The sequence below is a fragment of the Babylonia areolata genome, chromosome 3 (assembly GCF_041734735.1).
Source record: "Babylonia areolata isolate BAREFJ2019XMU chromosome 3, ASM4173473v1, whole genome shotgun sequence".
Lineage (NCBI taxonomy): Eukaryota > Metazoa > Mollusca > Gastropoda > Neogastropoda > Buccinidae > Babylonia > Babylonia areolata.
In genome coordinates, this window is record NC_134878.1 from 30,486,085 (window position 1) to 30,511,186 (window position 25,102).

Sequence of the window (25,102 nt, forward strand, 5' to 3'; positions counted from 1 at the left end):
GGCATCCAAACCAGCACTCAAGGTCTAGTAGAGGGGGAGAAAATATTGGCGGCTGAGCCGTGATTCAAACCAGCCCTCAGATTCTCTCGCTTCCTAAGCAGATGCGTTGCCTCTAGGCCATCACTCCACTTATAGCGGTCATAGTCGCCAGTCTTTTGAAAGCAGATCCTTGACAAAGAAATCAGCCAAGGACATAGGGCGAGATACTTGCCACTACAATACAATTCTAAACCCAGATAGTTGGGACAGCAGTTGCTTCCTCTGCTGTAGATGCTCATAGACATGACTGACTATTATACACACACAGTCTTTAAAATTAAAATATATGTTATTGTAAAAAAAAAATTTTAAAAGAAAAAAAACAATGTATATGTTAATTATTATATTTGGAATATATTTGGCTATCTGACCTGCCCATGTGGTGTGGTGTGGTGCAGCTTCCAGCGAGATGTCATCATTTCCAACCTGGACCCCACCATCAGCTACGAGCACTTTAAGAACTGTGACATGGTGATAGAGGCTGTGTTTGAGGACATCAACATCAAGCACAAGGTCATCAAGGAAGTGGAAGCAGTGAGTCACTTGGCATTTTTCTGGTGTTATATGAATTGATGTATATGTGTGAATAGGTATTTTGAATGGATGTATATTAATTGGTAATCTAAATGGATGTATTTGAATAGGTGTTTTGAATGGAAGTATAAAGGTATTTTGAATGGATGTATATGAATGAACAGTCTGAATGGATGATATGAATAGGTATTTTGAATGAGTGTATAAAGGTGATTTGAATGGATGTATATATTTTGAATGGATGTATGTAAGAAGGTTTTTTGAATGGATGTATTAAAATGCTGTTTGCTCATACTGAACAGACTGGTTGACCATGTCTCCAACACAGTCATCCTTGAAGCACAGTGTGGTTTCCACTCAGGCAGGGGAACATGTGACATGGTGTTTGCCGTACGCCAGATGCAAGAGAAGTGCCGTGAGCAGAACAAGGAGCTCCACATGGTCTTTGTAGACCTGACTAAGGCCTTCAACACGGTGAACCGCCATGGTCTGTGGAAGATCCTCCTAAAGTTTGGCTGCCCAGAGAGCCTAATGCAGCTGATTGCATCATTCCACAATGGCATGCAGGCGAGAGTACAGGAAAATACTGACATGTCGGATCCGTTCCCTGTGGTAAATGGAGTGAAGCAGGGCTGCGTCCTGGCACCCACACTGTTCTCCATTCTCTTCTCTGCCATGCCTATTGACACCTTCCAAGACTATGACCGGAGCATCTACATTCAGTTTTGCACAGATGACAAACTTTTCAACTTGCGGCGACTCCACGCCAGGTCCAGGGTGTTTGAAGCACTGTTGAGAGAGTTCCTCTTCGCTGATGACTGCATGCTTGCTGCACACACCCATGAAGACATGCAGTTCATTATGGACAGGTTCTCAACCTCCTGCAGGTGCTTTGGACTCACCATCACCCTCAGCAAGACCAAGTCCATGTACCAACCAGCTAGCTCACAGAATGCCAGTGCCTCCCCCCCACCTGCAATCAAGACTGATGACACAGAGATCAAGTCAGTCGACAAGTTTTGCTACCTGGGCAGCACCCTATGCAGCAATGGAGCCCTTGATGCAGAAGTGACGCTGCGCATCGCCAAGGCCAGTTCCGCCTTTGACAGACTCAACAACAGGCTGTGGAAAAACAAAGGCATCAGGCTCAGCACCAAAATCAAAACCAACAGAGCTGTTGTGCTGACCACCTTGTGACACATGGACGACGTATCGCCATCACATTCAACAACTTGAGCAGTTTCACCAGAGATGCCTACGAAAGATCCTCGGCATAAAGTGGCAAGACAGGATCTCCAACCTCCAGGACCTAGAGAGGAGCGGCCTGCCCAGCATCGAAAGCCTGCTGATCCAGTGCCAGCTACGCTGGACAGGACACGTTGTCCGCATGACAGACAGCAGGATCCTGAAGATGCTTTTGTATGGTCAGCTGAAGGAAGGCCACCGCAAACTTGGAAGACCCTGCAAGCGCTTCAAGGACACCTTGAAGACAAACCTCAAAGCCTGTGACATAGTCATCGCTTCCTGGGAAGCTGAGGCCCTTGACCACTCTCACTGAGGATGCTGTGCTGTGCTCTAGTGGCATAAAGATGTTTGAAAACAAGAGAATGCTGGCCATTAAGGAGGAGCGTGAGCGAAGGAAGCAGGGCTCAATTTCTGGAGATGTTTTCCCTGGCATCACCTGTGGGAAGTACTGCGCATCCAGAATCGGCCTCTTCTCACATATGAGGACACCCACTGACAGATAAGCCTGCCTGCCTGCTCATCCGTTGGTCCGACGGGAGACTCCATCATATAAAAATAGGTGCTTTGACGTATGGACGTACATGATTAGGTATTCTGAAAGGATATATTTTCACCAACCTTCTGGGGTTGAGCTGACAAACATCGGGTTGGTGATGAAGGTGCTTGAGCTACACCACCTCTGACATCTACCAAAGTTATGGTACATGATGTCATTCTCTCATGCACTGAGTGACAGCCAGTGACTGATTTTTTGTATGTATATTATGAACGAATTTTAGTACTCTGTGTGTGTGTGTGTGAGTGTGTTTACATATGTGCGTGCATGTGTGTGCATGTGTGTGTGTGCCCTGAGAATATTTTGTCCTTGTACTCAAAGAGAAAGAAATCGTTCGTTTATTTATTCATAGTCATCTAAGATGATGATATTAGACTGAAAATAAATAATATTATTATTATTATTATTTGGATTATTATCATTCCTATCATAATGATGATTGTTAGTATTAATTAGAAATTGACATTCCTGTATATTCGAATGAAAAGGGGGGTGGTTGAGGTGAGGGGGGGGATGGGGGGGGGGGGGGGGAGGCAAGGGGAGGGGACTAAGAAAGGAAGAGAGAGAGGGAGACAGACAGAGAGAGAGAGCAGAATGTGGAAAAGATGAGTACAAAATCTAAAATGGAGAGGGTGAGTATCAGTGATTGGAGAAAGAAAAAACATAATATTGGAAGGGTGTGTGTGAGAGGCGGGACGGGGGAAGCGGGATTAGGACAAAAAAAAAAAAAAAAAAATCAAATATTGTATGCACTACTTCTGTAGATTATTTTTTGGAAAGAGGTTCATGAGGGGACCTACAATAAACAACCAACTGGACTATTTAACACATAACTAGCTAACTTTAATAAAGAACAGTTTGAAATATATAACTTTTTCCAAGAAATGTTAACATTTGAAACTGGTAACACGTGTTCCGTTATTTCTGGAGGCAAAAAAGGTTTCATTACTAAACAGCAGGTTAAAACATGCTCTACCGTTAAACGTCCCTTGCAAATGCATTCAATATTTTCACAATATTTTGTGTATGGGGCATTTAGTAATAACCTAAGAGAAAGAAAGAAAGGGAAAAGATAGGCATATTTTGATAAAGCGTAACGTAGCTGCATAATGACAGAATGCTGCTCATTGTATTTCAGCAAATCCCAGAGCACTGCATCTTTGCCTCCAACACATCGGCCTTACCCATCACACAGATCGCTGAAGCCAGCAAGCGACCCGAAAAGGTGAGAATCTTCTCTCAAGACACACCTTGTTTTCTGTTTGTCACAGATCACACAAGACATTAGTTCTCCAGATATAAAGTGGACTTCCAGAACAGAAAGCTTGCCCACTGGTCCATGTAGTCCAGAGTAGTAGAGTGTTAGAGAAGTGTGTGTATATTTTTTTGTCAGGAACGAAAGAATAGTTCTGATAACATCCAGTTGACTGGTCTGTTTAACAAGGAAAAATGACATGTACAGGGAGGAGGGGAGGTGGGTGTGGAGGAAAAATGAAAAGAAAAAAAAAAGATGCTAAGCCAGAAGATGTGACCACAATAAAGAACACATTAATCTGGTGAACACAGTTGCTCCATATAACAACACTTAACTGTTCCAGCTAAGAAAAAAAGTTCTGATTTTTTTTTTTTATTCAAGCCACAAAGAAACTGGCAACAGGGATGGTCTGAATTCAAAGACAACCAAAACGAAAAAATCATTGCTCCTCTAACTCCTTTCCCATCCCCACCCCCTGAAAAAACAAAACAAAAACAAAACACACACAAAAAAAAAAACCCACACCAAAAACCAAAAAACCCACAGAAGGACATAAATGGGCAGCTCTTAGGTCAAACAACCATGAAAACTGGTACTACTGTGGCTGAAGGGATTTTGTTGTTGTTGTTGTTTTTCTTTTGCTGCCCTGTCACCTGCACCATTTTAGTCACATTACTCCCACGTTGCTCATTTCAAGTTCCCCACACACGGCTACACCTGGGTTCATCTATCGCAGTCCTAATGCCGGCAGTCCACAGGGAACCATTGATGTTAGGTTGCCAGGAGGCCACACACCAGAGGAGACCCAGCACTGCTGCTGTGTCACTTCAGTGGTGTTCTGAAGATTTAGTGTACTTAGGACACCACCTAGGCAGAGGGGACTAAGCTGCTGCTGCTGCATGTGTGTGTGTGTGTGTGTGTGAGTGTGTGTGTGTGTGTGTGTGTGTGTGTGTGTGTGTGTGCAGGTGGTAGGCATGCACTACTTCTCTCCTGTTGACAAAATGCAGCTGTTGGAGATCATCACCACCAAGAAGACCTCCAAGGACACCACAGGTCTGTAAGGGGCCACAGTGGGTGGGTGGTGGCTTACAGAGAGATTGTATAAAGGCCAGTGGGGAAAACCATTTAAAAAATGTATTGTTTTTTCAAGATACTACTTTAGTTTAATGACATGGCCCAATATATAATATTTGATAATGGAAACAGGACACAATATGAACATATCAGCTGCAGCTGTTGACTGTAATGGTTAATATGAATCACCTTGTAAAACTTTGATTCAAGTCCCACTCCTTGTGTTGTGTCCACAGCCTCAGCAGTGGATGTGGGGCTTCGCCAGGGCAAAGTTGTCATCTGTGTTGGAGATGGACCTGGGTTCTACACCTCTCGTATCCTGGCCCCCTTGTTGGCTGAGACCATCCGGGTTCTCCAGGTAGGTTGATTTTTGCTGGGTGGATAGTCACTGTTTGATTTGAGAATGATGGGCGCGATAGCCAAGTGGTCAAAGCATTGGACTTTCAATTGGAGGGTCCTAGGTTCGAATCTAGGTAACAGCGCCTGGTAGATAAAGCGTGGAGATTTTTCCGATCTCCCAGGTCAACATATGTGCAGAACTGCTTGTGCCTGAACCACCTTCATGTGTATAGGCAAGCAGAAGATCAAATACGCTTGTTAAAGATCCTGTAATCCATGTCAGCGTTAGGTGGGTTATGGAAACAAGAACATACCCAGCATGCACCCCCCCATGGCAGCCTATATGGCAGGTAAAAATGGTCATACACGTAAAAGCCCACTCATGTACGAGTGAACATGGGAGTTGCAGGCCATAAACGAAGAAGATTATTTTAGAATGTGTAAGGGCCAGATAGAATCTGTGTGAAGGTGAAAGGGAAATCCCTTTCTGATTTGTTACTGTGTAGAAGACTGGCCTTGAGACTGAGTTGATAGTAGAAATGTGTGAAGACCAACTCTGAGAAAGAGCTTTTAAAAAAAAAGTTTTTGATTCTGTCATGATAATACATTTTCTTTGCCTGAGAATCCAGACCCTGTCAGCATCAAGCTCATCTAGAAGCTGGGTCCTACTTGGGTGTGCCCAAGTTACCTGGGATCAGACGGTGCAGTCCTTCAAGGTGGGGCTCCCTGCCTGAGTTTGACGCATTCCCCACCTGACAAGAGACAGATGGCAACTTTCACAACACACTGGGCCACGTCCTGGATGGGAAGACCCAGGTGTCAGAATGTAGCCATCTGGTAACCCAGTGGTTTTCAGTTTGGCCAAGATGGCTGCTTATTTTCATATCGCGAACATGATTTAGGCATGTAAATTTGGAACGACACATAGACTATTTTGAGTATAGGAAGTAAAACAAATTTATCACACATCTTCATGACTGATTTGAAAATCAGTGAGCTGTTAAATCACCAGTAAAACAATCTGCTGACCATCAAAAGTCAGTTGAGAGAGCTGTTAAATTGCCAGTAAAACAATCTGCTGACCATCAAAAGTCAGTTGAGAGAGCTGTTAAATCGCCAGTAAAACAGTCTGCTGACCATCAAAAATCAGTTGAGAGAGCTGTTAAATCGCCAGTAAAATAATCTGCTGACCATCAAAAGTCAGTTGAGAGAGCTGTTAAATCGCCAGTAAAACAATCTGCTGACCATCAAAAGTCAGTTGAGAGAGCTGTTAAAACTCCAGTAAAACAATCTGCTGATCATTGAAAACCATGGAAAGAACTGTGAATTAAGTTTCCAGTAAAATAACCTGCTGTTGATTGGTTACAGGAAGGGGTGACACCCAAGCAGCTTGACAAACTGACCAAAGCGCGAGGCCTTCCTGTGGGAGTGACTACCGTTTTTGACGAAGTGGGCATCGATGTGGCAGCTCACGTTGTAGAGGATCTGGGCAAAGCTTTTGGAGAGAGGTTCAGAGGGGGTGACATCAACTTGCTCAAAGAGATGGTCAGAAACTCCTTCCTGGGTAGGAGACAGAATGTGTTGTTGTTGTGGTTTTTCTGTAGCATGTGATTGATGATGAATTTGTGCATGAACACCCACCTGTTAGAACACTGAATATGAAAGAAGTAAGAGGAATTTGGGGCTTATGCGTGTGTTTACAATGCGAGTCTATGCAGTAACACTGTGTTTTAGTTGGGTGTGTGACTAATGTAAACTTGAACTAAAAAACTTTTCATTCACAACAATGATAGGTTGTGAGTCTTCAGGATTACACTGTATTGTGAACGGGTGGATTTGTTTAGCCACCAAAGCTGCAAGATTTTTTTGTTTATTTTTGTAATAAACACCTTACAATATGCTGCACCTTATGTATAGTCAAAATGAGTTCTTTTTCTTCTTGATTTGAAGGATGAGCTTTATAATTTGAAGAGCCTTGTTGTCGGTAAAATATGGCAATACAATAACTGAAAAAACACACAAACAGCGAATGAGACTGATGGAGTGGTCAGGTGAAAACATGCAACTTGAACACCAGTGTGTCTTTGTCACCCACTGGAATGATCAGTTTAGTCACCTGTTCCAGGACTGGTCGTGCAGTCCTGCATGGGTAAGAAAATAGAATAAGAAAATACAGGAAAGAATACTGACCCGTTTCGTGCCTGCCCTGTATTGTTGTGGCCTTTTCTTTTGTTTTAAAGCTGGATATTCAAGTCATTAGGTAGAAGAAGATTTTAAACGTAATTTTAGGAATAAAATTTCCTTTACGTGTGCAGTACAGTCAGTTTAGAGCTGAGGTGAATGTTTGTAATTGTGTGTGTGTGTGTGTGTGTGTGTGTGGCCACATGCCTGCATGTGTTTGTGATGTAGGCTGATTTGAATTAATCATTGCTGCAGGTAGAAAAGCAGGCAAGGGATTCTACGTCTATGAAAAGAACACCAACAACAGATCAGAGAATGAGGAAGTCTTGAGGTTGTTGGAAACCTTCCGCCTGGAATCCAAGACAGAGTGAGTGAACTGAGGTCTGGTCTTGTCCATTTGTCAATATGTGCTGTTATTAACTATGCTGATGTGAACAGTGTTACAGCACAGACAACCAGATGAAAAAAAAAAAAATTGTCATCTCCTTTGGCGCTCTTTCAGACTTCATTTTTTCCTACCCAGTTGTCTTCTTTGGTTGACAAAGTCTGTGTCCAATCGCTTGTCAGTTTAACGACTTCTCTTTTACAAAGTCCTTTAAGTAATTTCCTGTAATTGTATTTAGATTTTTTTTTTCATTTTTTCAAATTTCACCCACATTTCACCCTCATTTGCCCAGTTTCCCCCAACCCTCCATTAATTCACATCTCCCACCCCTTCTAACCGATAATACTCAAATGTATTCATAAATACTTTAACAAAATGTCTTCAATCACCGATATGTGTGACGGGACATTAAACAAAAATCCTCTTCCTTCTCCTGTGTCCGATCAGTTTTTAACCACAGCTGTGAAATATCGTTTTAAACAGTGAATCATTGTAATTTTCATGTTTGATGGAAAATCGTTTCTTGTGATGTAAATGAAATCTATGTTTGAAAATATTGGACTATTTTTGCAAACCTGGGAAATGAATGTGGGAATACATGCTGATGCATGTTTTAACTGGTGTTGTGCTGGCAATAGCTGGCTTAGTTTGAAGGAGACTGGTATTTAGACAGGCTTGTGTAGTCAGGTGGAATATAAACAAACAGAATGATTTTATTTGTATTTTTATTTGTAATGTTCAGATGGCTTAAAAGCAAAAACCCATTGTTGATCAGTGTGCAGTATTAACTGCAACTGATGCTTTATTTGTAATTGTTTTGTTTTCCATTGTTTTAACTGTGCTGAAATAAACATTCATTATCTTATAGTTGCTGATACTTTCTTGTGTAACTGTCAGTTATTTTTATTGTTGTGAAATATTCAGCAACTTTAAGCATTGGGAATAGGCCAAATGCATGTATTACCTGCAAGAATGTTGTTTTCAAACATTCATGTATTACCTTAAACCATTAATATCTACATATATACCATGGTGTGTTTTCAGACTCACTGATGAGGAAGTGTGGTACCGTCTGTTTTCCCGTTTTGTCAATGAGGCCGTGTACTGTCTGCAGGACGGGATCCTCTCCAACCCGGTCAGTTTTCTTTCACTTATGTTTTTCTTGCCTTAAAATGTTAGATTATTCTTTATTTCACCATCTAGTCATTTATGTTTGAGAGTGGGCAGAGGTGGAGGGAGAAAGAGTGGAAGTTATTTATTTGTCTTGCTGCTTGTTTATATCTGGAGTGGGTAGAAGAAAGGGGGTGGGTGAGGGAGTGTGAGATTTATTTATATATAAATTTAATCATCTTGTTGCTTTTTATGTTGAAGTGGATACGAGAAAGGACTGGGTGGAGCAAAACAGACAAAACTACGAACCAGACGAACACCTGCGAATCAAAGCAGGCTTTAGTGGACTGCTTTTAACGAGGGAACAAAATCCATAATCACAGAATGATTGAAGAGACTGTATTTAGGATGCTTGTCGTCTTCTCGCATTTAGTGACAGAATAAATCAAGGAGGAGTTTTGCATGAAGAAAGTGGAATGAACGACAGGATATTAATGTCAAGAAGCTGGAAGGAAGGGGAAATGAGTTACCCCCCCTTCACCCCACTCATTAAACAAAACAAAAAAAAACCACACCTAAAAACAAACACACACATGTATGTGTGTGTGTGTATGTGACCCCAACAATCAATGGCCCCAAGACACACATTCACAGTGAAGCAGAGAGAAAGAGTGATGAGGAGAGGGGAATAGAGGGAACAAGAAAGAGAAAGAAGGAAACTGTCAGTGTTTTGTCCATGTCCATCCGAAGCCAGCAGTGGTGCTGACTGTGTTTCAGACTGACGGTGACATTGGAGCAGTCTTTGGACTGGGATTCCCTCCATTCTATGGCGGTAAGTTGAACCTTGTTTACTTGTCTTCGTTCTCTGATGATTTTTTTTTTTTTAACATGGAGTGGCAGAGAGCTGAGTGCTTTGTCTGAAAATGATCCTGAATGAAACGAAGTGACCCAGTCCAACTGCTGCCTTGCTCACATTTGATCTCTTGATCTATAATCAGCTTCATGGGCAATAAATTTGGGTATGTTTAGTCTTGTAAACACTGACAGTGCAAATCATACATGCACAAGGGGCATGTAAATATTATAACCATCAGTAAGTTGGCAAGGCTTAGTTTGCCAGGAAACAGTGTGATTGATTGATAGGAATACGTATTTGGCACCTATCCTCAGTCAGAGACCAAGCTCTTAGCGCTTTACAAACATAGTCACTTTCACAACAGGCTTCCTACCTGGGTAGAGCCAAGTGAGTTTCCTTTAGAAACTCAAAATTTGTTTCCTGTGTCATTCAGTTAGACTTCAGTCACACTCATGCACACATACATACTCACACATATATGAAAAGTAGAGTGGATTTTTACTTTCAAATTTGCCAGGAACTCTTTTGTTGCCTTGGGTTCTTTTAAGTATGTTAAAAGCATGCTATGCCTGGGACCTTGGTTTATCATCTCATCTGAATGACTAGCATCCAAACCACCACCCAAGATCTAGTGGAAGGGAAGAAAATTCTGGCGTGTCAGATTTGAAATCATATACGCTCTGATTCTCTTGCTTCCTAGTTAGATGCATTGCCACTAGGCCACCACTCCATCAGTGTGAAAGGAAACACAGTTGTGCCAAACAATCACTTGGGCACTGTTTCGCCAGGAAAAACACACAGAGTACAGTGTTTTGTGTTGCTGTCCTCACCAGGCCCCTTCCGGTACCTGGACCTGCATGGAGCAGGGCCACTGGTGGCCCGCATGGAGCGGTACCAGGCTCTGTACGGCCCTGAGTTCCAGCCCTGCCAGCTGCTGTTGGACCATGCGAAGGACAGCAGCAAGAAGTTCCACTCCTAGTGCCTGAGCTGTCTGGGGACGTGAGGTGTGGGGGGTTCTGTGCATGGTCCCTCCTGCTACAGCAGTGTGGATGGGGTAGCTGACAGTGTGATAGGTGGGCCAGCCATGTACTGCTGCTTATTGTTCATTCTTTTTCATTGCTGCCGACAAGGATGCTCATCCCCATGAAAGGCTGTCACCTCAATGAGATAAGATTGAGCTTACAGGTGGAGTTTTTCAGTCGCAAATCTTCATTTGGACTTCTTCCCAAATGGTATTGCATTATTTTTGATGTTTGACTCAGCAAATTCAATCACACCATTGAAATGTACACAATGTGTATCAGTTGCACTTCATATTGATGGCTCTCTGATCTTATTTTACGAAGGTTTGGCAGTGAAGGGGTTAATGACCTGAACTTGTTTCAAAGTTGCTGTTCATACAGAGGTGCTGCTAGGGAAGGGAAAAAGCTGGGAAGAAACATGAGGGGGTAAGGCTAAACCAGTGGTCAGTGTGGGATTCTGTCTGTGACATTTCATATACTCTCTGGAGGACTGCATAAGCATTTGCTGTGAATGCATAGAACAGGATCTTTTTAATTTTTAAAATTTTATTATATCTTTTAAAAGTATATCCAACTGTGATTTTTTTAAGTTCTTTTGTTGTTTGGTTGGGGAAGGGCTTTAATCTATGCCATAATTTGTTTTGATTTGAATAATCTTGTGCCTGCTTTTGTGCCATGTGACTGAATATGCAAATAAGCAATATTCTGTATATTTTCGAAATGCTGTATGATGTGACCACCTTTTTGCTCAACTAGCCATAGAAAATGAATGTAACTTGAATTATGAATTCCAAAAGGTGGTTTAACACAGAAGTTTTAAATGGAGAGTGTATAGCAAACCCTCAGATACTTTTCCTTTCTAGAATACCGTAAAGTTCGGTCTATTGAGTGCACTGGTATATAAGCCGCACCCACTAAATTTTGGAAAAAACTGAACTTTATACATACATAAGCCACACCGGTTTATATGCCGCACTTATTTCCGGTACCGGAACAAATACTGATACTAAGAAAAGCTGTCAATACTGTAGGTTATGAAATAAACACAAGCGGGAACAACACAAAGAAAAGCAAGTGAAAATACTGCTAGTGCCACAAAAAACAAACAAAAAAACACAAAAAAACACAACGAAAATAAGATCCATAATTTAGGGATAGTCAAATTTATTCAACGTCATCCTGCTCACTGAATCCACTAAAATCTTCGTCTTCAGTGTCCGAGTTGAAGAGAACCAGCACAGCTTCCTTCGCCATCTTGTCACTGACTTAGCCTCGCTTTCACTTCATGAACATGAAGGTGGAGGTCGCTGCTGGTTCGTCGCTTGCACTGTCGTCTGCTAGGTCGATCGCCTTCAATTTGAAGGCTGCATCATAGGCATAATGTTGCGTTTTCGGCATGATGAGGGTGTACACTTGAGCAGAGTAGAACTGTATGCTGATCTGAAGGCTTTAATGTGTGCGGATTTGATTTATAAAACGTAAACAGTTAGCACACTATCCTGAAGCTCATCCAAAAATTCATGGACAGAAATCATGATTTTGGTGAGTTGAAGGGCAGCTAAGAATAGACGAGAACGTGACACTCCCGGGAGCGTTAAAATCCGCAAATAAGCTGCATCATTGTATAAGCCACAGAGGTTGAAGCTGGGGTAAAAAGTCGCAGCTTATAGACCGAACTTTACGGTACTCCACAAAGCGGAGTAACATTTTATTCATCTGTCTTTGGATTCAAACTTCTCTTGAATGGTTTGTACTGAGGGCTCAAAAATAGAGTTGAAGGCTAACAAAGAAAACAGTACCCATTTGTATTCTATAACTCTTACTCTTTTTCACAATAAATTTCTCTGTGTGTAATTCAGGAGAGCGCATTGCTGCAGTGGAGCGCAACCTTTTTTCTTCTTCCTGCAAGTGTATTTGTTATCCTATCAAAGTGGACATTTATTGCCATGGGTTCGTTTAGGAGTCTTGGGTTCTTTTATAAATTCTTTTATAAGTCTCTCAATTTAATTACACTATGTAAATCTGATTTATAATTCAATAATTACCCACTGCCAAATCATCTGTATTTTTCATGTTTAAGGAAAATCAGTGTAAACATTTACACTGTTAAAATCAGTTTGTGAACATTTACCAGTGGACACACATAAAACATCTCATATATATATATATAATTATATATATCAAGTGTGTGTGTGTGTGTTGTTGTTGTTGATAAACTCGAGATCCTACATCTTTTAATTTCTTTTATATGGATTGATAATGTGTGTATGTCTGCATGTTATGTATAATTTGACAGGAATGATGAAATACTATAGAGAAACAGAACCAGATGAAACACTGTAGATATGTATGCAAGGTAGTTTGTTCCTATTCATGGATGCACTTGCTTTTTGGTGATATAAAGCAGCCATTCCAAATATGAATAAATGTGTATTTCAGAGCTAATTCCTTTGCTATTCTCTTGGACAGACTGACAACTGGAGTGAACAATCACAAAGTAAAACAAAAGATTTTATGACGTTTATTTCGTTTGCCTGTGGGTCAAGCACCGATTCACAGAGTATCTCCAACACGTACATGTGGAGTGCTTGGCAACAGGTTCCACTCAAGCATGGTGGGATTTCTAGTTTTCCCAAAGTGTTCTCATGAAGATGAGAAAAATGAAGTGTGAGATGTGTGAGCAGTGACCTCTACAACCAACCACCCTTTTGGGTTAAAGTCTTGTAACCTTTTACTGCCATTGGGGTAGCGAATTAATATCCACTGTCTTGGGCTCAGTCCTCTCCTCCCGCCGTTTTAACTTCCCCCCCAAACCAAATTTGGGTACCCAAAGTGAGGAGAACTGGAGTATAGTGCCTTTCCCAAGGACACAACACTACGCCGGAGCAGGGCCTTGAACCCTGATCACTGGTGAACACTGGATTACAAGACCAGTGCCCAACCAGTCCTGCCATGGTACCTCCAATCTCTTGGGGGGCTTCCTCATATCAGAGAAGCTGAGCAGATTGAGCTCACCTCTTTTCGCGAGTTATACAGTCATACTCCAAGAACTTGAAGTATTCAAGCAGTCCATGCACTAACAAACAGTGACAATACTCATGTTTCCAACTGTTATCAGTCTGGTTTGAGTGAATTCTTTTTTTTTTTTTTTTTTTTTACAGTACATACTTCCTAGAAGTGCCTTTCCTCTTCCCATGTTTGTGGAGGTCGATGTTAATGAAGAAATGACTGCAAGAACCGAAAGGAAGGGGAATGAAAACAGCATGCAGATGAAGAACAGCATGAACCTTGTTTGTCACATATAATAAACAAACCACATTCATTCTTCTTCCCCCCCCCCCCCCCTCGCCCCAGTATCAAAATATGCAAAACAATCAAATTTCACTATGGATCTTGACAACTGACACCAAATAAATAATCTTCACCAGCACACACTCCTTGAAGACAACGATACAGTATTCTTCATTCATCAAGCAATCTGATATCCAAGAGTTCACACATTCATACAAGGTAACGACCGACCACCATTCATATATCAAATACACAATCATACATGTAATAACTGACCACAATTCATACATCATATACACATTCATACGTGTAAAGACTGACCACCATGCATACATCATACACACATTCACCTACATGTAACAACTGACCACCATTCACATATCGCACAATGTTGTGTCATCAATCATCAGGGAGCTGGAGGTAGGTGTAGTTGTCTCGCACAATGCGCTGCACTGCTGCTCCATAGTAGTCAATCACATATTCTGAGCCATCCGATGGCTTGACCACCTGCAAGGTTCATACACTAATTAGGGAGCCATGCACAATATATGCAATATTAATTTATTTATCCACAATATACATCATTTTGACGGGCGCAATAGCTGAATGGTAAAACTGTTGGACTTTCAATCTGAGGGTCCCGGGTTTGAATCTTGGTAACGGCTCCTGGTGGGTAAAGGGTGGAGATTTTTCAAATCTCCTGGGTCAACATATGTGCAGACCTGCTAGTGCCTGAACCCCCTTTGTGTGTATACGCAAGCAGAAGATCAAATACGCACGTTAAAGATCCTGTAATCCATGTCAGCGTTCGGTGGGTTATGGAAACAAGAACATACCCAGCATGCACACTCCCGAAAACGGAGTATGGCTGCCTACATGGCGGAGTAAAAACGGTCATACACGTAAAAGCCCACTCGTGTACATACGAGTGAATGTGGGAGTTGCAGCCCACGAACGCAGAAGAAGATACATCATTTTAAAAGACAAAAAACAAAAACAACAACAACAACAAAAAACCACATCCAAAACCTTTCTCACAGACTGGTCCTGCTTGGAGCCTTGTAAAAAAAAAAAAACAACGCTTCCATCAGACACTGATTGAATACTGTTGTGTTGAAAGCTATTGTCATTAGAATTATCTTCCTTGATGCTTGGGGAATAGAGAGGGCGCCAGAGGAACAACAACCGTCAGGGGCATAGGAGATGACAGTCTAGTTCATGTTTGTTTATTTTCAGTTATTATATATATTCTTCGTTACACACAAGATGAGTTTATCTTCTTATTTGTCCAAGCGACAACACAACAAATACCTAACGAAAAGTTGGATGACCCATTTTCTCCCCCTACTCCAGTCAACTAATATCCTTTAATCTGCACAAATGCCAGCTGAACACAGACAATAAACCAGTGTCTGCAACGGTATAGGAAGAATGCACCATCAAGAACAAAAGTTCATGTTTATCAGTCACAACACAACTCATTCCATTCACAGCTAACTCTTCAGTTGTTTAAAACCAACCTGTTTTTCTTTGCTAATGTTAATCTGGAGTGGGATTTCTTTCATATTATTGGAATTAATCTGAAGTAGAGAACAAACTGCCAAAGTTCTGCATTACAATTGTCACAGAAAAGTTTTAATAATCCAAACCATAATTCAAAGTTAAAAGAAGACTGTTGGTGTGCTTCCACACTGTGGTATTGTCTCTCTTTATCCAATCAAATACTTTCTGCTGTCGCTGGAATATCTCAATACAGCATGATACTGCAGAGAAGCCATCGTTTTTTTCATGATGCATCATGCACATATACATTACTGACAATTATATTGTTCCTGTCAAGCTTTCATCATTGGTGCCAGATCATCATCAGACATTTTCTAAAAATAAAATATATCAAACTGTTCATAATAATATATCTATATATAATCAAATTTTCAATACAAAACTTTTAATGTTGCAAAATATTTAGCTTCTGCAAAAAGCAATCCATCACATTCATCAAATTGTTTGCTCCTTGGATTGAAGAGATGCGCACAATAAACATGCTTTTAATTACATTGAATCTCACACCCCAGTCTATACACACACACACACACACACACACACACACACACAGACACACACACATTCAGTGGTGAGACCTTTTCAAGATTTTATCTGTTTTGATTAAATGAAACAATAGATTTGACTGCATTTCCACATTCTTAACACTTACAAAAATCATTAATAGTAACTACTGTCTCAATCTTTCAATATGAATACAGTATCTTTCTGCCCTCTTCCTACTTTTACGCATTCTTTACGGCACACACACACAGGTCACTTACCTGAGTGGCAATGAGCAGAATATCCACCAGCTGACCCAGAAACATGAAGCCCAGTGTGGAAAATTTCACCAGACCTGCACACAAACATGTCAGCATCAATGTTGGTAACATCGTTTTCTGGTTATAAACAGCTTCAACATTACAATGCACCCCTTAACCTCAGAGCAAACTGGATAAGGAGGTGGAGAAAGGGATAAATGGCTAAAGATCTTTTAACTTGTCTACAAAATGGCAATGAACAGTACAAACATCCTGACAGTATGCGATAAGAAAGCCCATCGTGTGAGTGTCACCTCATTTCACGTCAACGTGGACCGCTCACTGGCCAAGATGAAACTTTGACCAGACATTCAGTTTACTCATTTTCAGCACCAAAATATGTCAATATTCAATTCAATTTAAATCAAAATACTTTATTGTCTGCTTCGACCAAAACAGAAAAGTATCTTTCAGCACACTCAAAATGCCTGCCAGCAAATATCAAAGAGAAAAATGAAGGAGTAACTGACACTCCCTTCCATGATCACCATGCACACATTACGCATGGTTCTTGAATTGTTCTATCAAATCTATGAAATGCCTGGTACATGTGCATACAATTTACAGCCTGCAACATGTGCATCTGTGTAAGGTTTGTCTCACAGACTGGTCTTAGTTTGCTCTGTTCCTTCAGCATATTTGGCAATGAGGTTTCAGTTTTTCTCAAAAACATATTCTCACAGACATATTTCTGACAGGCATTTGGGAGGAAAGTGTACATCAAAATTACTAAAAAAATTCATCCAATAAGTCTTGTACTAGTAGTACTACTTCTTATGTATCTATAGAAGAAAAGTTGTTTATAGCCCTCTGCCCCTCTTCCTCCAACACGCCCACCTACCACCAAGTGTTACTGTCTTGTATGCATTAATCTAGAAATGCGATTCACTCCACTTGGAAGAAATCAGAATCTGCCCTTTATGTCTCTTCCCAGCACACACACACACACACACACACGCACATGAATGTATGGCCATGCACACAAAGAGGTATAAGTCAGAAGAGAATCCAATGAAAAGCATTACCTATGGCAGGGTATCCCAGATAGAAGCGATCCACTCCAAACATGCCAAGGAAAACTGACAGCAACAGCGCCTTTTCAAAGGAATGGCCGTTTCTGGCAGAAAAAAACCCATCATGAAATAATATCAGGTTATGGGATTTCTGTCTGTCATCGGTGACTAATCTATAGAACTTTGTAATGGCCCAAAGCCGCCAAAAGGAGCTGCTTACTGTTGAAAAAGATCGAATTAATTGTTGTGTTCAGAACAGCTGCAGTCTCTTCCATTCTGCACACGTCTGGACAGTCTGAATTTGTACAGCATTTGTGGGCACATAGGCCTATATTATGTAAGAGTGTGGCCCTTTCAAGTAAATTGAGAGCAGATCAAGATACATACAAGCACACTTTTACATGCATGACCGTTTATCATCAGTTGAGCAGCCATACTTTGTTTCCGGAGTAAGTTTGTGTTTGCATAACCCAATGACTGAATGTACATGTACTGGCATAGGTGTGTACTGGCATAGGTAACTATTTTTAAAACTAAATAAAAGGTCATTTGATCTCTTTTCATGTGCATAATAAGAATGGAATTTAAACATGTCCACATAATATTTTAGACCCATTTTGCAAGTGTGAAGATTTGGATTTCCACAAAGTGCTTTCCTAAAACAATGGTATCAGATTATGCACAAGTGACAATGACACTCTATATCTAGTTTCTTTCTATTGTACTGCTTTGCTTTTGTTTCTACCTTTTCCTTGATATCAACTGGACCATAATATAAGCATTTACTATCCAGAGCAGTCAGCATAAGTCAGTGTTTCAGCATTGCAGTTTAGTGATGACCATGTTGTATTTTCCTTGTTCATCATAGCAAAGCAAACATTAGCACATATACTCTCTCCATACATACAGACACACACACACACACTTACACTCTGCAACATATTTCAATATGTTAAACAGTCTACAAAACAATCAAGCAGACCCTAGTATATTGGCTTTCTTTTTATACAGCTTTGTCTCCACTAGACAATCAATAAATCATACAACACATAATCCTCTAATGACTCCTTTCCGTCCTACCTAAACACCTTTTGATAGCATTGATTAGGTGGGAACTATTCATTAAGTAGTTACAGAACTTGCTCTTGTCACTGTTTGATCTCATTATTAGTGATCTGTCGATGAGTAAGTATTCTGAACAACCATACTTGGTATTTCCTTTATTGCTGTATTTTAACCTTACCAATAACTGAAACTTTTTTTTTAGAAACTCCTAGACTTGAAATTTCAGTTGTTACAGACACATTCTTATGATATCAGCGCTCTAAATAAGTAAACTTGCTATTGGATTTATTTGTTTTGGTTTCTGAAAAGATTTTTGATCTATCCGTTGCCATCATATTTTGTGAAATATATACAAATGGTTAATACAGGTGTTATAGTGTGCCAGCAGTGTCACCCCCACCACCCACACTCTGTCCCCCTTCCCTCCCCATCCCTTCAACCCCCCCCCCCCCTCCTTCTTATCTCCCTTCCTGCTCCTTCCAAAGTCCAGTCTTTGAGGTCGCGCCGACACCGCGCCACCCTCCCTCCTTCCCCCCTCCCGCACCCCCACTCCCTAGTCGGCCCTCTTTGGTCAGCGACGCCGTGTCACCCGCCCCAGCTGTAGGAACACGTGCAGTTATGTGATGTCTGCCACAATCCCCGTGCTGAAACAGACGAGTGTCGGAACATCCCGTGTGGCCTGTCTTTCAAGTTATTCCCCATCTCCCCTTTCATGAACACAGCTGACGTAGATGGTGGGACTTCGGAACATAAGCTAGGGAGAATTTATGCAAATGCGAACTTTGATCATGCCGGCTAACAGGCCGAGAGTTGTATTGTCCTGTCTCCCCAATCTCTTTGTGACATAAATGGGTGAACTTGTCGTCATAGAATGTGTACAGCCAAGTGGATAGAATTGTAGCAAATCAGATCAATCTGTTGAATTGGATGAATTGGGATTAAGCAGTGAATCTGTCAGTCATTCACATAGCGTCACTAGGACAAGCAAAGATTGGTTATTTCAGTTCAACTAGTTGGGGGAGTGAGTGTTATAGCTTGTATTAGTATGCACAGTATGTTGGGGGAAGGGATAAAACCAGTCAGCACACCCAGTTCTTAGCTGTCTCCCAGAAAAACTGACTGACACAGGCTGACTGACTGATCCGTGATGTGAGGTGCAAGGAAATCCTTGTTGGGCTGTGAGTATATGACTTGTAATGGTTTTATGTTATGTTGATAACTTAGTTGTGTTGGGAAACTATGTTTTATGTCAGTGGACAGCTAGTTTAAGTTGATCTTGTGGTTTGTGGAAAGAAAAGGGGTTAATGTCTTAATCATGAGAGCTACCCTCTGAGGGAAATACTGGCCTATATCTTTTGAGTACCCCCCCATCCCCTCTTCTATTTTGTTGTTACAAATATCTTGTTCTGTATTTTTGATGTATTACTTACTTGTTTTGTATATTGTAGGTGGTGTTGGTTCAGTGTGAACTGAACAGATCTATAGGCTAACACATTGTCAGTGTGTGTTGAGGGTTTTTCATGTGTGTGTGCACATGGGGGTAACAGCAAGTGTTGTGGAACACATGTTTGATTTGCTGGTAGTTGTGGTAACATGTTTAGGAGTTGTGCTATGTGTCAGTGGTTTACTTTGTTCAGACAAAGTGGGAAGGAACATAGTAATGTGATTGGGTTGATTAACAATGAGAGCACTGAGGGTCAGTGCTATGTTGTTGCACATTGCTGTTCACCAGAGATATGTTGGAAGTAATAATTTCCTTACATGTACTTGTGTCGGTGGGACACTTTGTGAAGGCAAAGAGATTTGTTTGGTCATGGTAACACACAGTTTTATTATAAGATGGGTAACATGAGTTGGAACATGGGTTGTATTGGTCAGTGATATGTTTTGTGCACAGTATAGTATGTCACTGTTGGTGGCAGGTAAGCATGATGAAGCTTGTATTACCTCACATAGATTTATGTGTGAGAGGGGTGCATACTGGTGAACATGTGATGAAAGGTGCTGAGAGGGTATAGGCCTTTCATGTCAGTGATGTCAGGATATTTTGAGATTTTACCTGACCTGGGTTTTGGTTGTGTGTTTGTGTTCCAGGTGTGCTGCTTGTAGTTGTAGATGCTGCTTGTAGATGTGGCTTGTTGGTGCTGCTTGTAGATGCTGCTTGTAGGAAGCACTTGAAGCAGGCAGTGTGTGCTGCCTTAGTGTGTGTTGCTTTTGCTAAGTAGGGTGAACTGCTTAGTGTGTGTGCTGTACTGTAAAGTAAACACTCTATAAAAAACACTCCATGTGGCCCTGCTATTGATGTGAGGAGAGAGTGAGTGAGTGCATCATTAGTTGATCCTATATCCCCTGTCTGCTCCCCTCTCTCTCTATTGGAATCGAATCGAACCAACACACTTTGGAGAACACAAACAGTTTTTACACAGGTAAAAGACATTTCCTTTTTTTTTTTAAGATTACAGGAAAACATTTCTAAGTATACATAATGATGACAAACTAAGGTCTGATAAACCCTCACCATACAGACACACACACATGACACAAGCATGTTTGCAAGCATGCAAACTCATGGTAAGTTCACAGTTACACCAATATTCATCTCCACAAATCATTCTGTATATATTCATAAACAATCCACACATACACTGATTGACTGTTAAACCTAATCATGGCAACTTTGGAACAAATATGTCAGCACTTACGTCCACTTGCATGGCACATTTTTCTGGAATGTCTTGTTTGGGAACTGTTCAGCACATTCCACTCCAGGTGCTAGCTCACACCAAACTGCAAACAGTGTTGAATTCATATATATCAGGCACTATGACTAAGAACTGAACAGAAAAAAATGTGATACATTTTTCAGAATCAGGACTTGGAATCTGTTCTGAAAAGATTTGCTTGAAAACAAATCACAAAACACAGCCAATCACAATACACAACCAAACTACCATAACTGTATTGTATTACTCTTCTTGTCACAACCCTTTTGTTGCTGTGGGTTCTTTTAAGTGCGCTAAGTGCATGCTGCATGTGGGACCTCCAATTATCACCTCATCCAAATGACTAGCGTCTCAAGGTCAAGTGAAAGGGGAATCAAACCAGAGTACTCAGATTCTCTGGGTTCAAAAGCAGACAAGTTACCTCCAGTCCAACATTCCACTGTAATGTCCAAGGTCAGGTTATCCTATCAGTTCCGTCTCACACAGAATAAAACATGAGAACAGCACTCTTTGTTATTAATATTTTATATAATCTGGCTCTTTCTAACTTTGTAACTGCCTTTATCTCTACACCACTCACTTACCACCATGGGTTTCAAACCACTGTTTCCATGTTCTCGTATTTAAATACTCAACACTCTGCTGATCCTTTTTTTTTCTGTCTGTGGACCTTACACTTAGAATGAGATCCCTCTTTTGATTCGTCAAATCTCTGCACTCAGCTCTTTCAAGTTTGGCCTTTATTATACCTACTTGACTTCTTTCCAAAATAGCTCTCCCCCTCACCTCCACTCTTTCCAGTATACAGTTTTCTCTAAATTTCTATTATTCAAGTATATTTTTATGTTTTGTCTTTCATCATCCTGAATCAGAGTTAAAGGCATCTATGCGAGTAACTGGTGTGAAAGTGTTTTGATTTGCCTCTGTACAATATTTAGCACTGTATGAATACTATCATCATCATCATTATTGATGTTTATTATTCTTCTTATCTTCATTATCATCATTATTATTAATGAGTGGAGTGTTGGGCTGGAAGTAATGCGTCCTTCTGGGAAGTGAGAGAATCTGAGCACACTGGTTTAAAAATCACACTGGCAGTCGCCAGTATTTTCCCCCCTCCACTAGACCTCGAGCGGTGGTCTGGATGCTATGTCATTTGGATGAGACGATAAACCAAGGTCCTGTGTGCAGCATGCATTTTGCGCACATAAAAGAACCCAAGGCAACAAAAGGGCTGTCCCTGGCAAAATTCTGTAGAAAAAAATTCACACAAAACAAGAGAGGCAAGGCCTTCAAGACTCACTTGTGATAAATTAAGTCCCCTAGCATTAATTACAGAGTAATTTCCCTTTTTTACTATCTGCACCAAAACGTTTGCAAAATAAATAAAAATTCCATGCTTAGCAAAAGAAGTTCCTGTTTGAACAAAAAATGATAATAATGACTCCTCTTGTTGTTGTGTCAGAATAAGAGTTCAAAGTGCCAAGTTTAGAGAATACAAAAAAAATAAATATAACAGTAAATGCAGTTTGCATATAATTAGGCTTCATTTTTTATTTTTTTGTGCCCATCCCAGAGGTGCAATATTGTTTTAAACAAGATGACTGGAAAGAACTGAATTTTTCCTATTTTTATGCCTAATTTGGTGTCAACTGACAAAGTATTTGCAGAGAAAATGTCAATGTTAAAGTTTACCACGGACACACAGACACACGGACACACACACACACACACACAGACAACCGAACACCGGGTTAAAACATAGACTCACTTTGTTTACACAAGTGAGTCAAAAATGGGTGACGTTGTCAATGTAGCGATGCACTCTCCCTGGGGAAGGCAGCCCGAATTTCACACAGAGAAATCTGTTGTGACAAAAAGAGTGATACAATACAATTATTATTATCATAGATCAAATCTAAACCTGAAAGACAACCTAAAATCACATGGGTATATCATTCTGGCAGGAAATTTAGCTGAACTCACCTTTGGCAAGCCTGTTGTCTTTGTCACAGCCAACAGCCTGTTGTGTGTCCGGATCAATCTCTGTGTCATTGCACAAGTATCTGACAGCAGTTTAAGAAAGTTACAAGGAATCATGGCCCATTTTGAAGTCCGAAAGTGATAAGATAAAAAAAAAACCCTGTTTGACATGAGCGATAACACATGTAGACAAACACACCAAGCACTGCCGTCCACCCATCTCACCCCACCTCTTTCCCATTTTTCTCTTGTCTCTTGGTAGTAATGTCAATAACATTAATAATTATAAAATGAAAAAAAAAATAAATGAATAAATATATAAATGATTATAAATAAACAATACACACACACACACAAACACACACACATCCCACATATTGTTAATCCCACAACACACACACACACACACTTACACATACAAACATACACACACATGTGTACAAACACACACACACACACTCACTCAAACACACACATTCCCACATATTGTTAATCCCACAACACACACACACACACTTACACATACAAACATACATACACATGTGTACAAACAAACAAACACACACACACACACAGATGACATATAAAAAAACACACACACACACACAGGCACAACAGATATGCAAGAAACATGCAGTGTCACATACATGAAAGTCAAACCAATGTACACAGGTCCAGTCACTACACATAAAAGCACACAAGTTCCATGACATTTATACACACACACACACACACACATACACACAATCTTCATTGTCCATTTCTCACATTACCCCCCACCCCACAAACATACATTCCAACATATCACAGCTCCCACAACACACACAGTGACATGCTCACATTGTATACATGTATGTATACACACACGCACATTGCTATATTCCAGCGCTTCCACAATATCTACAACACCCCCACTCCCGCACGCAATACATACACCCACACACACAAAAATTTTCCACATACTCACACACACATTCCTACATATTGCAGCTTGCACATCACACACACACAAACACACATGCACAGAGCTCTCATGACACATACATACAGTGTACACACACACACACACACACACACACACACACACACACACACGCTCTTATGACATGCTTTCACACACTTTCATTGACACATACATACACACACAAACACTAACATACTGCCACCAATTTGACAAGAGAAAAGATTTCTGCTGCCATGAACCATATATATACATACATATATATATATATATATATATATATAGAGAGAGAGAGAGAGAGAGAGAGAGAGAGAGAGATAGAGACAGAGACAGAGAGAGAGAGAGAGAGAGAGAGAGACATTGCATATGTACATGTTAAACCACACATTCTATTTAGTTGTAGTAAAATGGTTTAACTATTAACGTTTACGATAAGTTATTTTCCTAATACTTCCTTGTGTAGAACTAAAACACATGAGAGATACTTTAAGTGAGGTCACACATTTTTAGTTTTTCGTCTTGGAAAAGGTCTGCCCTCTCAACCATATTAAATCCTCGGTGTTTCCATGCCATCTTTCTGTAAATGGCAGGATACGCATCTATCCATTACATTTTCTGTAACGCACTACGCTGTCCTAGGAAGAAAATGTAAACACTGACCCAAAACTTGAAAGGAAAGGTAACGATGAAAAAGGATACTGTCCCAACAACAACCCATCGCAACTGTTTGAACTTTTGGAGTCACCATAATTGCTTGGCTGTGGATCGGTCGTCGGTTGAACCAATGTTACTGACAGCCATAGAGAAAAACCAACGACGTAATATACAACAAATATACAGCGTTGAAATGACATTACTTTCTCTTCCTCACAGCGCAGTTTTGCTCATGTTGGTGGTAACCAAATTACACCCGGAACAGGAAACATGAACAAAATATAGTTCTAATAGTACTTCATGCAATTTACCTTAACATTAATTCTGTTTGCTGTGTAATGCCTCATAGATTCTATTAGCTAAGTAAGAATATCATCAATTTGTTGAAATGATATCAATTTTCACTATTTAAAGGTTCATTCGTTTAAATTATTGCGCGTTTTGCTT

General features: G+C 40.6%; 2 protein-coding genes across 4 annotated transcripts in view; one reads left to right on the plus strand and one right to left on the minus strand.

Moving 5' to 3' along the window:
* LOC143279934 (trifunctional enzyme subunit alpha, mitochondrial-like) overlaps positions 1-13,752 on the plus strand; it is a 53,721-nt gene extending 39,969 nt beyond the window's left edge. For all 3 annotated transcript variants that reach the window (XM_076584282.1, XM_076584280.1, XM_076584281.1), the window contains 9 exons: positions 438-573; positions 3,513-3,599; positions 4,595-4,682; positions 4,940-5,061; positions 6,411-6,606; positions 7,479-7,590; positions 8,653-8,743; positions 9,496-9,550; positions 10,408-13,752. In XM_076584282.1, coding sequence (XP_076440397.1) covers positions 438-573; positions 3,513-3,599; positions 4,595-4,682; positions 4,940-5,061; positions 6,411-6,606; positions 7,479-7,590; positions 8,653-8,743; positions 9,496-9,550; positions 10,408-10,553 — 1,033 coding nt within the window. In that variant the 3' untranslated portion in view covers positions 10,554-13,752. The remainder of the gene's footprint in view (positions 1-437; positions 574-3,512; positions 3,600-4,594; positions 4,683-4,939; positions 5,062-6,410; positions 6,607-7,478; positions 7,591-8,652; positions 8,744-9,495; positions 9,551-10,407) is intronic.
* Positions 13,730-24,903, minus strand: LOC143279935 (TM2 domain-containing protein biscotti-like). The gene is made up of 6 exons (XM_076584284.1): positions 24,701-24,903; positions 23,044-23,123; positions 21,034-21,118; positions 17,279-17,370; positions 16,215-16,288; positions 13,730-14,394 (listed from the first exon to the last, which is right to left on the minus strand). Exons 1-6 carry the CDS (start codon positions 24,853-24,855, stop codon positions 14,287-14,289), a joined length of 594 nt encoding a protein of 197 aa, XP_076440399.1. The 5' UTR covers positions 24,856-24,903; the 3' UTR covers positions 13,730-14,286.
* Positions 24,904-25,102: the final 199 nt, after the last annotated feature.